The sequence below is a fragment of the Plutella xylostella genome, chromosome 28, assembly GCF_932276165.1.
Source record: "Plutella xylostella chromosome 28, ilPluXylo3.1, whole genome shotgun sequence".
Taxonomy (NCBI): Eukaryota; Metazoa; Arthropoda; class Insecta; order Lepidoptera; family Plutellidae; genus Plutella; species Plutella xylostella.
The window spans coordinates 5,905,823-5,919,199 of NC_064008.1; the positions used below are offsets into that span (position 1 = coordinate 5,905,823).

The 13,377-nt window shown below is 39.0% G+C and overlaps 1 protein-coding gene across 6 annotated transcripts; it reads left to right on the plus strand.

Annotated features, from left to right (window-relative positions):
• Nucleotides 1-1,620: 1,620 nt before the first annotated feature.
• Nucleotides 1,621-13,332, plus strand: LOC105389970 (PRKCA-binding protein). Of its 6 annotated transcripts, none has more exons than XM_048631296.1 (12): nucleotides 1,658-1,755; nucleotides 3,630-3,680; nucleotides 3,776-3,856; nucleotides 4,157-4,252; nucleotides 5,924-6,035; nucleotides 6,730-6,858; nucleotides 7,342-7,574; nucleotides 8,567-8,741; nucleotides 11,112-11,305; nucleotides 11,853-12,005; nucleotides 12,242-12,344; nucleotides 12,828-13,332. In XM_048631296.1, the coding sequence occupies exons 1-12, from the start codon at nucleotides 1,709-1,711 to the stop codon at nucleotides 13,233-13,235; spliced, it is 1,782 nt and encodes a 593-aa protein (XP_048487253.1). In that variant the 5' UTR covers nucleotides 1,658-1,708; the 3' UTR covers nucleotides 13,236-13,332. The 6 variants fall into 6 exon arrangements, with proteins under 6 accessions (XP_037967139.2, XP_048487253.1, XP_037967138.2 ...); XM_048631295.1 differs by lacking the exons at nucleotides 1,658-1,755; nucleotides 3,630-3,680 and adding exons at nucleotides 1,954-2,058; nucleotides 9,297-9,396 and having other exon boundaries at nucleotides 8,567-8,641; XM_038111212.2 differs by lacking the exons at nucleotides 1,658-1,755; nucleotides 3,630-3,680 and adding an exon at nucleotides 1,954-2,058.
• Nucleotides 13,333-13,377: the final 45 nt, after the last annotated feature.

A 13,377-nucleotide genomic window follows, 5' to 3' on the forward strand; every position in this document is an offset into this window, starting at 1 on the left:
GTACCTAGTAGTAAGTAATGTTACTCTGAGAGGGGTCAGCTTTATCTGCCCCACGCTATAGTTAGGTACATATTTAAAGACTTGACTGTACCATCCTGCTACCATCAGATGGTATTCTGTTAAAATTAAATGTCATTGAAGAAATTACGAAATGTCGTAAGTATATGGCATTGGTCTTTGGGGTCAAATTTTATACTGTATAAAATATTAATATTACATTATTCAAGGTTACTTATATCGCAATTGAATTAATTGGTAAGAGTTTCGTAGTAATTGTACCTACCTGTATAGGTTTAGGTAGTAGATATGTTGGCACTTTAGCAGGTAGTTTCTAGGTAAATACTTAATTAAATAATTTAACGAGTTGCGTGTCACTCTTTTATAGTTAGTTCTAAAAAAATATCCGGCATTCACTCGTATTGAGAATGGATCGATAAATGTTATCCAAGAGTAATTTAAAATAAAACACCACACTGTTCAGTTACACACCGACTATTTTAATTACGTACCTACTTACTTAAAATAATACCTATGTATTAATAAAATCAACCTCAAGGTAGAAAATAGTTTAAACCACCCAAATGTCCCTCATCTCTTTGCCTCTGTCTCTGAAGTCTTTCTTCTGAGTACCCATCTATCCCGAGCCCCAACCTTTCGATCAATCTCTCTCCCTTATCACCATGTAGGTCGATGAACTGCTTCCGTCTTCTCAATGAAACATCAGGGTCAAAACTCCATGATTGCTTATCATGCAGGACAGGAAGCCCAACCAGATTAGTTTGTATAAACGACTTCACCGGACCCACAGGATCACCCGCCAACACTTGTCGATAAAACAGCACACACAAACACACTGACAGCTGAAATAAAAATAGAACTGTCAAGTTTCCCGCTAGAATTACGGATGCGGTCACGTTTTGTAAAAATATTCACTTCAAACCATCTTTGCTTACAAACTTACAGTAATATATTTTTTCATGATTGATAAGTTCGGAACACAACTGCAACAGTCGACGCTGCCAAAGAGACTGTTTGCCAAGGAGGTGGTTAGTGAATATGAAATTATTACTTTAAGCAGAGCAGGTTCTATTATGCAATTTGATTACGATAATGGCTGCCTTAATGTGCGTGTCGCCATTCCTCCTCGACAGCGACACACGCAGTGTCTCTTCATGATTCACCTTTACTGTATTTGGAAACAAAAAGAATAAGTAATAATTTTACAGTCAAATAGGTAGTGTATAACCTTTTTAAGTTTTGGCTGACCCCTGACTGATAGGTAACCTTGAGATTTAATGGGTTGTCTATTTTTTTCCACTTATGTGGACATTGTTTGTTAGGTTGACCTGGATAGGTTTCTCTTTTATGAATGGAAACATAAGAATGATATGAGAAAGAAGGGGATGGATAGAATTAGATAGAATCGAATGGAGGATTCAATCGAGTTCATCAATTTACCGAAAGAACCGTAAATTTTATCCCACCCCTATCTACGTCAAGAAGTCAAGATCCCCTTTTCCCGCCAACCCCCAATTCCTTAGCTCCGATTGGCTGCCACCATTTTCTTTCTTTATGGCTGCCACCCCTTCCCTGCCCTGTTTGACCGACACGCGGTCCCACGAAAATACGAAAAAGGAAAATCAATAATCGCGACAACTTTTGACATTTCGTTTTCCAGTGGATTATTTTCAGTGTTTAGTTCAACAAAATGATGCAGGAATATGACGATGATTTCTTTTTTGAAGAGGACAAATTGTACGTAGATACAGTGTTTGTGTAAATTAGTGGTTACCATCTAAATGTTCAGTTTTATTTCAGCTGTTTTTATAGTTTCTTTATCAATGTTTACGTGTCATACATTTCCTCTCTGTTGCAGAATGTTATCTGTTGTTTGAGTTTGATAGAAGCATACTGTGTATTTTGTTGTTTTTGTGCGTTTACTGTGCTTTTTGTTCTAATGTGGCCGCAATACAATCAATATTTACCGTTTGGTGTTGGTGATCCGAGAATGTATCCTCAACTATACGCTCCGATAAATCATATGTATGAAGACAAAATGTATGGAATCATATATATTTTTTGCTTTAATCATGATTAATTTAGTATTTAAGTAGTAGACACGTAGAAGTACCAACCGATATTTCTATGTACTTATTGGTAATTAGATTAGGTTTTAATTAATATTAGGTAGGTTAGGTACTTAGGTACTTACACTAATTTAGATATTTGTTGGTAGGTAGGTAGACAGGTAGATGTAGGTATAAGTGCCTACAGTGCTCCAAAATTTATAATGCGCATAGAAATATTGACAGATCGGTTGTTTTCGATTATGTGACACATGATATTGACTCCTATTTCTTTCAGACAAGGTGCAAAATGCAAGTGTTTATTTAAGGCTCTTACGATTTAATGATTCGGGTGTGAAGATCTGCATGTGCATTATTAATTTTGGACAAATGTACCTACCTATTTTTCTGTCTTAACATGAAAGTCACGCTTTCGCTGACATTTAAGTATGTACAGTATTGTGCAAATTAATGTGAACACGAGTGAATATTTGAAAAAATACACTTATTAGTTCTAAAATTAAAAGAACAGAGATATATTTATACAATTTTAGTTATTTTAATAGGAAATGTGTCCTTCTTGGCTTTTATAACTGCTTCAACACGTTTTGGCATAGAATCGACATGATTTTAACAGTTTTCTGATATTTACTGGTCTAAAAAACTTGTATGGATTACAGCCACAATTATTTTAGTTTTTCTTGTGCAATCCGTTTTACGAAGTCTAACTTTCACGATGGCCCACTTATTTTCAATGGGATTAAGTGCCGGTGAGTTCTCTGGCCATCCAAAGGCATGATATCTTGTTGTCCTTGAAATATTTAAGCATAATCTTGGACACGTGGCATGGTGCCGAATTTTGTTGAAAAACTTATTGACCGTTATCATCAAATTTTCTTAGTTCAACTACTAATCTCCGTTCTAGGAAGTCACTGTGTTTTAGCGAGTCCATCATCCCTTCGATGGGCACAAGTCATCCGGTACCTATATAAGAAATACAGCCCCAAACTAAGAAAAGTTGATGCTAACGGTCAATAAGTTTTTCAACAAAATTCGCCTCCATGCCACGTGTCCAAGATTATGCTTAAATATTTCAAGAACAACAAGATATCATGCCTTTGGATGGCCAGAGGACTCATCAGCACTTAATCCCATTGAAAATAAGTGGGCCATCGTGAAAGTTAGACTTCGTAAAACGGATTGCACAAGAAAAACTAAAATAGTTGTGGCTGTAATCCATACAAGTTTTTTAGACCATTAAATATCAGAAAACTGTTAAAATCATGTCGATTCTATGCCAAAACGTGTTGAAGCAGTTATAAAAGCCAAGAAGGACACATTTCCTATTAAAATAACTAAAATTGTATAAATATATCTCTGTTTTTTTAATATTAAAACTAATAAGTGTATTTTTTTGAAATATTCACTCGTGTTCACATTAATTTGCACAATACTGTAGGTGTCTTTGTATTTTTAGTAGATAATGTAACTAACTATCTGTAATTCTATAAGTTTCAACTGTTTTTTTACATTTGGTTCTCATTACTTCCGTAATTTATTTAGCAAATCCAACGGGGAAAAACGTTCGAAATCAATCATTTGTGTTCAGATTGAGTAAGTATAACTTATCTTATAATATTTTAAATAAGTATTCTAGGACCTTTGCTTTTGCTAACAGGCAAAAAGTAACTTTTTATATATTTAACCAGAGAAACTCCGTCTAGAAACGCAGTACTAATAGGAAGTGTCGATACGAACGAAGAAAAGCCAAAAACTGATTTAGAAGATGGGTAAGTAATCACGATGTTATACACTTATAAATGTGTAATTATTTATACACCAAATACAGGCTAAAAAGCTGGGCATAGTAACAGTAGTGTGGTAAGCCAAATAGGGGTGACTTTGGAACCCCGAGACCCTGAATCACCTACATACACTTTTCCAACGGCCTGTATTTGCTTAGTGGGTTTGGCTGGGCTTTCTATACGATATGTATAGTGAAACCAATATTTAAGGATTTAGTAAGATTTCTTGCCTACCAATTTTTTTATATACATAAACATACTTATTATATCATATCACCCTTTCAGACAGTCGGGGGACCTGCAAGAGGCAGACTTTGACTCTGAATGTATTTACAATGATTTGAGAAGAGAGAGGTACATGGTGCGGGCACAAGACCTGTTGTAAGTCGATTTAGATTGATTTTTGTATGCTTGTTTAGTGTGAGTTTTGATAGTAAAACATATGCCACAGAAAAATAATTATGATATGTATTGGTTTTGATGATGAGTTGATGAAAGAAGTGTAGCGTTACTAAAACTACTTACTACTCTATCAAAACTTACACTAAACTAAACGTAAGGCTACAGTAGTGTTTTTAACGATTTACCTTTTTACAGTTTCAGGGAGTGCTGTTTAACTGCTAGATGCCATGTGCATTGTACAAAGTGCTAGATTTCACGATTAGTGGTCGGAATTTTAGTTGAGGTGAAAGAAAATTAATGTTAGAAGATGATTTAAAATATTTTATGAGATATAGGTACTTCCATTTAATGCAATCAGGGAAAAAAAACTGGCCATAACAGAGGTCGTTTCTTTACCCCATACCATAGACTAATACACTATTATTAGTCTATGCCCATACTGTAGGTCTACCTCTTGTCTACCTAAACTTCTACCTCAGCTCTAATCCCGTACAAAAGCTCACGAAGATTTTAGTGTGTGTTGAAATTACTACCGTCGCTTGTACCAATCTATATTCTAGAATCTAGATCATAAGAATATGAATTATATACCTATATGCTAATCTGATTAGTTTAATATTGATGAAATAAATTATAATACATTTAATTAATAAGATATGAGTTTTACTAACACTGTCCCTAACTTTGATCCTTTTGGTACCAGTAGTTTTAGCATGGTCACTTTACTTAATATGCGTATGGCTAGAGCATAGATATAAATATTGTACTTATACTTATTTTACCTACATACCTATTTTTCTTTACTGCAGTAGTATTTAGACGATAAAATAGTATCTATATACAGGGTGTTGCAAAAAGGGTATACTAACCCACAAAATCATAGAGCTTTTTGACACTTTAGAATAGGTTTAAAATTGATTTTGTGAAAATAATATAAGAATTCCAACTTTCTGTCTGACCTAAAGAGACGAAACTTGTGTGTGTCAAAGTCAATTTTAACTTTGTTTGTAAATTTACAATACAGTCTATGAATTTGAGGGTACCTAAGGGTATACAATTCTGATTTCATTTTTGGGCTTAGATAATAACGTACACGTAGGTTCCGGCTTAGTATAGGTACTTACTCTTTTTGCAACACACTGTATACTATCCTAATGTTATTTAAATAAGACAACTTAATTACTTCTGGAGGTTTTTAATAACCAGGTACCTAAGTATCTAATAGTGTAGGTTATTCGGTAGTCGCTAGATATTATTTATTATTTATTTATAACCATTGCAGTGATACATAGGGTACAGAAGAATTCCCACAAAACCAATAATATTTATATGACAAACAGAGTGAAAGCTATTTAATCCAACAGTTAGATATACTTACTACCTACTTCAGTACCTAAATAATCTAAATTGCCCTTGCGAGTCACCTCTGACTACTTCGGACATAAAAGTCGTGTGTGTGTATGTGTGTGTACCTAACATAATTTTAACCGACTTCGAAAAAAGGAGGAGGTTCTCAATTCGTCTGTTATGTAGGTACTTATGTTTTTATATATGTTCACCGATTACTCCGCCATTTATGGACCGATTTTGATAATTATTTTTTTAATGTATTCGGTTGATATTATTGTATAATCTCCTGCTATGTTGCAGGGGTATGACGGTGACGTCAGGCAGCGTCGTGCTCAGCAAGGATGAGAAGAACCTTATAGGGATCAGCATCGGAGGAGGGGCACCGCTGTGTCCGTGCCTTTATATTGTACAGGTGAGTTGTATTTGTGCTGTTATTGTAAGTGCCTAAAGGGTTTTAATGAGATGGGAATTGGGATGATGTTGAAAAATAAAACGACATATAATTATTTAAAATCCTAGCTTGAAAAAACATTCCCTCGGAAAATATTACAATAGCTATCAAACGTATGGTAGTATGAAAAAAATATTTCTGAGGGCATGTAGAACCTATGCAGCTACTACCTACAGTTTTTCTTGAGGAAACTTATTCAGTTTAACTAGTAGATATTGTGCTAAAATTTCTGTACTTTACTTGTTTACCTTGTATATTATATAAAAATTTGGCAAGAGTGCCCAAATCGAAACTAAACTAAATTATAATAGAAGATATAATGAAAATGTGGGTGTATACCTATCGTCCAAGCTATATATACCGCATCCTTGGATACTATTCCTTGCACCGTTACTTAAAACCACCGCACCACACAGCTTCCACCAGCTTTACCCACTAAGGCCTGGGTCTCCTATTACGCGCCGTAGGTCGCGTCCAGCGTCTCGCCGTAGGTCGTGTCACGATTCTCACTACGTCTATGCGCCAACGTCGGCGTGTGAGGGAGACCGCATCAGTACATTTCTATAGTGAGCATCGTGACGCGGCCTACGGCGTGACGCTGGACGCGACCTGCGGCGTAAATAGGAGACCCAGGCCTAACCGTCCTCACCACCAGATCTTCGACAACACGCCGGCGTCGCGCGAGGGCACGCTTCAGAGCGGAGACGAGCTGGTCGGAGTCAACGGACAGAGCGTGAAGGGCAAGACCAAGGTGGAAGTGGCCAAGATGATACAGGCTGCTAAGGTGAGATGTTTCTCTGATGGGTTAAGGTTTTAACAGAAATGAGGTTATCCGTCAGACGACTAGGGTGAACGACATAGCTGTCAAAATAATGCAAGCTGAAGTGGCAGTGGGCTGGTCATATCTGTCAAAGAACCGATAATAGTGGAGACCACGAATAGGCAAACATAGCGTGAGACGCCCTCCTGCCTGCTGGACTGACGACTTTAGGTGGCTGGATGAGGACTGCCGAGGACCGAGTGTTGTGGCGCTCCTTGGGAGAGGCCTATGTCCAGCAGTAGATGATTATTGGATGATGAAAGATACTTAAGACATTTATTTATTTAATTATATATACATAGTTAATTGCTGTTATAATGAAGGACGGATGAGAAGAGATCCCACGCAATGATATCCATAAATTGTTCTTCTTACCATCTCTTGCTGAACTTACCTACTTAGTTCCTCTTCCATTTCATCAACCTAAACAATCATCAACCTTTCCAGGAAACAGTGACAATAAACTACAACAAACTGCACGCCGACCCCAAACAGGGGAAGACCCTGGACATTATCATGAAGAAGATGAAGCATCGCCTAGTGGAGAACATGTCTAGTGGGGCGGCTGATGCCCTCGGCCTTTCCAGAGCTATTCTGTGTAACGACACTCTTGTCGCTAAGCTAAAGGAGTTGAGAGATACGGAAACTATGTATAAGAGGCTGGTTGAACATGCTAAGAGGTTGGTATCTTGGTTGTGACTTTTTATTTATGTGTATGTAAGCACCCCTCAGGATGTAGGTGAAGACTCTTAGTAGGTACAAAGATACAGTCCAACTATAAAGTCGTGAAAACGGAAGTGGATCCTAACTTATTGTTTATGATCGTATTAAATCGATCTGTTATATTTATTCAAGGACAAATCCGTTAAAAATCCATAATCAATCGGTATTTTATTTTTAAAATGTATTAAAAGTAAGTAAGTAACTGATGATCATAAAAAGTCTTAGCAAAATCACACTCTTTGATGTCAGGACTTTATAGTTTGACTGTATAAGAGATATATTTTCTGATATTTTTCATAAAATCCAAAGAACTCATTAAAAAAAATAAAGCGGGGCGTTGAAAAATTCAGTACCGGTATCTATAATACCCCATTTACATTCAGCCCCTGCCGCTGCCCCTCGCGCTGCCGGCAATAATTCCCTAAATATTGCTGCAGCAGGATCGAGAGGAGTGTGTGTTTACATACTGCCCTACCACTCACTTCGCTTTCAAGTGTCGGCAATGGCAGACGTCAAAATAATTACATCGGCCGCGGTCTCATTTTATATAGGGAGAAAAAATGTATAGGCAGAAAAAAGAAACGACCACTAAGGAGCGACACAACATTATCTGATGCATTAAAATCGGTTCAGTCGTTGCAATTACCTAAACGATCACTATATCCGTAGTAGAAACAAAAGACACATGCGTTACTCGAATGTACCCATAGTACGTAAGAAATAAGCTCTTGATAAAAAATGTTAAAACCCTGAAATTTATTAGACAATCAACTTAAGTACAAGTGAACCTCCTCCAGGCACTCGGCGAGTACTGAGCGTCGGAGCTGAATGTAAACACGCACTGCCGCTCGCGCTGCCGATCCTTCCTACCTATCATGCCTTCAAACTTTATGGAAGACTCCGTCTCTTGGACATATACCTACTTACAATCGCTTTCAACCTCCACCAGAATGCTAAAAGCGCACTTCGACCTCTCCCAGTCCTACACGTGTGTGGGCGACATGTTCTCTTGCGTGGGCGTGAGGGAGCCGCAGCCGCGCGCCTCCGAGGCCTTCACCAAGCTGGGGCAGGCGCACCGAGCGCTGGCCGCCGACACTGTCGCCATGCTCAAGGCACTTAAACCCGTAAGTGTATGCAGCTGTAGGTCGAAATTCGTGCTGGTTCGGGATACTGTTTCCATGATCAAGGCACTTAAACCCGTAAGTGTTATGCAGCTGAAGTTGGGTCTAGAGTGATAGATACTGGCTGTTCGAAGCTTATCCAGGAACAGGCATACTGTTTCCATGCTCAAGGCACTTAAACCTATAAGTATCTGGTGGTAGCTGAACAATATATCTAACATTTAGACTATGGAGACGCTAGGGTGGCTGCGCATCCAAATTCGATACCGCGATGTAGGATTTCATATAGGTTTCTTGGTTTTTCCATACGTGGTCTGTCAGTCTGTGTCTTACGCTTCTTATTCCATATTTTGCTTAGGTGGCTAAGAGTCCACCACAAGACAGTTAAATATATTTGCTTGCGCAGTTATGACTGTTCTACGCTATGCTTTGGGTCTGTCAGAGCTATAGTCATAGGACTGCTCGAGCAACAGTCATAACTCTGCTATAGCTACAGTGACATTGCTGCCAGTGCCCCTACACGTGTGTGGGCGACATGTTCTCTTGCGTGGGCGTGAGGGAGCCGCAGCCGCGCGCGTCCGAGGCCTTCACCAAGCTGGGGCAGGCGCACCGCGCGCTGGCCGCCGACACTGTCCACATGCTTAAGGCACTTAAACCCGTAAGTGTATGCAGCTGTAGGTCGAAATTGCCGTAACCAATAGAGGCCTTCACCAAGCTGTCGTGCTGGTTCAGGATACTGTCCACATGCTCAAGGCACTTAAACCCGTAAGTGTATGCGGCTGTAGGTCGAAAATCGTGCTGGCTCAGGATACTGTCTATTCCATATTGCTGAAGGCACTTAAACCCGTAAGTGTATGCAGCTGCAGGTCGAAAATCGTGCTGGTTCGGGATACTGTTTCCATGCTCAAGGCACTTAAACCCGCAAGTGTATGCAGCTGTAGGTCTAAATTCGTGCTGGTTCAGGATACTGTCAACATGCTCAAGGCACTTAAACCCGTAAGTGTATGCAGCTGTAGGTCGAATATCGTGCTGGTTCAGGATACTGTCGACATGCTCAAGGCACTTAAACCCGTAACTGTATGCAGCTGTAGGTCGAAAATCGTGCTGGTTCAGGATACTGTCAACATGCTCAAGGCACTTAAACCCGTAAGTGTATGCAGCTAAAGTTGGGTTTAGAGTGATAGATACTGGCTGTTCGAAGCTTATCCAGGAACAGGGACACTGTCCACATGCTCAAGGCACTTAAACCCGTAAGTGTATGAAGCTGTAGGTCGAAAAAAGTGCTGGTTCGGGATACTGTTTCCATATTGCTCAAGGCACTTAAACCCGTAAGTGTATGCAGCTGAAGGTCGAAAATCGTGCTGGTTCGGGATTCTGTTTCCATAGTGCTCAAGGCACTTCAACCCGTAAGTATATGCAGCTGAAGTTAGGTCTAGAGTGATAGATACTGGCTGTTCGAAGCTTATCCAGGAACAGGGATACTGTCAACATGCTCAAGGCACTTAAACCCGTAAGTGTATGCAGCTGTAGGTCGAAATTCGTGCTGGTTCAGGATACTGTCAACATGCTCAAGGCACTTAAACCCGTAAGTATATGCAGCTGAAGCTGTAGACTGATAGATACTGGCTGTTCGAAGCTTATCTAGGAACAGAGATACTGTCTCCATGCTCAAGGCACTTAAACCCGTAAGTATTTAGAGGGGGATGAACAACAGATGTAACATTTACACTATGGAGATGCTGGGGTGGCAGCGCATCCACATGCAAATGGAGGTAGGTGATTTGTATTTATTACAGTGTAGCTGAGAAACTTCGATACCGCGATGTAGGATTTCATATAGATTTCTTGGTTTTCCATACGAGTTCTGTAGCTTACCTTCACCTGTAGCTGTAGGTCGAAATTCGTGCTGGTTCGGGATACTGTTTCCATGCTCCATGCTTAATCCTAATCCTATAAGTAGGTAGCTGAACAACATTTAGACAATAGGTCTATTGGAGCAGTCTTAAGTCTGCTGGAGCTATAGCCTCTATGATAAATTCTAATGTTAGGTGGTAAATTGATTTTGGAACATTTTTTATAGCAACAAGACTATAATAGGTCCACTGATGATGATGATGATGATGATTGGTCCGACCGATTTCAGCCATGGCGACCACTTCGACCCCTAGTTCTGTTGGCGCGCGTGCGCGTAGGTCCACTACATAAATAGTGACAGCTGTGTTGGACATGTAGGTTTCGGCTTAGTATAAGTGGTATAAGTACGAGTATGTACCCTTCCTTTTTGCAACAACTGTATAAATCAAAGATGCCATGCCTATTTTTCTGCCACACCTTTCATAATATCAGCCTAAAAAATCAAATCTTCCATTCCAGATCTTAGCAGACATGGGCACCTACCTAAACAAAGCCATACCGGACACCAAACTGACCATACGCAAGTATGCAGACACCAAGTTCGAATACCTCTCCTACTGTTTGAAGGTGAAGGAGATGGATGATGAGGAGTACGGCTACAACGCACTGCAGGAGCCGTTGTACCGGGTCGAGACTGGGAATTATGAATATAGGTGAGTTATATTTACTTACAATCCTACTTTACTAATATCATAAATGCGAAAGTTTGTGAGTATCTGTGTATAATGTATGTGTGTATGTTTGTTACTTCTTCACGTCAAACGGCTGAACCGATTTTTACTAAATTTGGTATGGAGTTAGCTGACACCCTGGATTAACACATAACCTACTTCTTTTCATCGCGGTATTCCCACGGGAAAATTTTTACGCTAGATTTTTATGTATATAAAATGAGAGTTGTTGTTTTTTTGTTTAGTTGTTTTTTTTAAACTGACACATTTTATCAGGGTAAGTTGCTTTGACACATTTGGTAACTTGACAAAGGTAACTTACTTATCTATTTTGTTACGCGTCAAAGTCAAAAATTACTAAAGTGTTTATCATAGTCATAACTTACAAAGGTATACCTTGTGCCTTTTATGTAATCCCATAATAAGACAATCGATTGTGGATGTTTTATACAGTAAGGATTCTGTCAGAGGTCTGCTGTACTTGTAAAACCATTTATAGTTGTATAAACATTTTTCTTTTTATTTTCAGACTGATACTTAGATGTCGTCAAGACGCGAGAGCTAGGTTTGCTCGCCTACGATCTGATGTTTTAGTCAAAATGGAGCTTTTAGACAATAAGAAAACTCAAGACGTAGCCTTCCAACTGAAGAGGTTTATAGAGGGGTTGGCTGTTTATAATAAGTAAGTAGACCCATAGGATAATGCACATTTTTGTATGGAAGGTGTACTCAAGCTGTATACAGTTGAGATATATGCTGTATACAGCTTAAGCAAACGCAAACCAAACCCAATGATTATGAAATCTTTCATAAAATTTATAAAAATTATGACAGACATGAACAAAACAAAGCGTCGGTTATAATTAGGTAGGTATAGTATGGTTAACATGATGAAAAATATGTTTTATGTTATTTCAGACAAGCGGTAGAACATTTAACAGAAAACGCGACGCTCTTCCCAGTAGAAGTAGACCTGTCACAGAATGCGTTTCAGTACAAATCTACAACACCGTTTATCCAGGTAATTTAACTTATTAACTTAAACCAATCCACATGAATTAGTGTTACCAGATAATTTGCAAAAGGAATAACGGCTATGTATCGTTTCATCAATCATCATCGGCCTATAGCAGTCCACTGCTAGACGTAGGCCTCTCCCAAAGCACGCCACTGGATGCGATCTTTAGCTTTCCGCATCCAATCATATCCAGCCGCCTTTCGCAAGTCGTCACCCCATCTAGCCGGAGGGCGTCCCACACTAAATTTGCCTAGTCGCGGCCTCCACTCCAGAACACGTTTGACCGGCCCACTGCCACTTAAGCTTACTAACTCGGTGAGCTATGTCGGTGACTTTAGTTCTCTGTCGCATTACTTCGTTCCGGATGCGATCTTTCAGAGAGACTCCAAGCATAGCTCTTTCCATAGCTCGCTGAGTGACCTTCAGTTTGTGAACCAGTCCCACTGTAAGTGTCTAAATTTAAAATTATGTATTTTTTTGTTTCAGGATAGTCAAGAAGAAGACGAAGAAGTAGAATACGGAAAAGAAATCCAAGAAAACTATGACGTGAATGAGAACGAAAACCGAGAACCGAAACTAGCAAACCGAATGCAAAACAAGGACAAGAACAAATCTGACGACGCTTCGGAACAACTATTGCCCGGCCTTAGTGACGCATTTGGTAACAATGACACATTCGGTAACTCTGACGCTTTTGGTAATTCCGATGGGGCGAAACCAGATGTGGATAATTTGACACTTTTGACGGAATTAGGTTTAGCCGATACAAATGTTGCTGAAGATTTCGGAGATTTTCAAAATGGCCTCATGGACGAGTTTATGCCTAAAAGTAATGTTGCCGATACTGATGATGTTTTTGATAAGCTTTTAAGCGAACTGAGCGGTGGTAATTAATTTTATGTGTTTGTTGTTTGTTTATACTAGTTAAAATATTATAATCGTTAGATAATCTTGTATTTTTATGACATACTTATTAAATATTTATCAAGAATTAAAAAAAATAGATCATTTATGAAAAGGATTTTTAACAAATAAA

Coding starts and splice junctions, on each gene's coding strand:
- LOC105389970 (XM_038111212.2), top strand. CDS start 1,958: ATGTGGCCGCAATACAATCAATATTTACCGTTTGGTGTTGGTGATCCG. Junction 3,857..4,156: donor AAAACTGATTTAGAAGATGG/GTAAGTAATCAC, acceptor TCACCCTTTCAG/ACAGTCGGGGGACCTGCAAG. Junction 6,859..7,341: donor AGATGATACAGGCTGCTAAG/GTGAGATGTTTC, acceptor CAACCTTTCCAG/GAAACAGTGACAATAAACTA.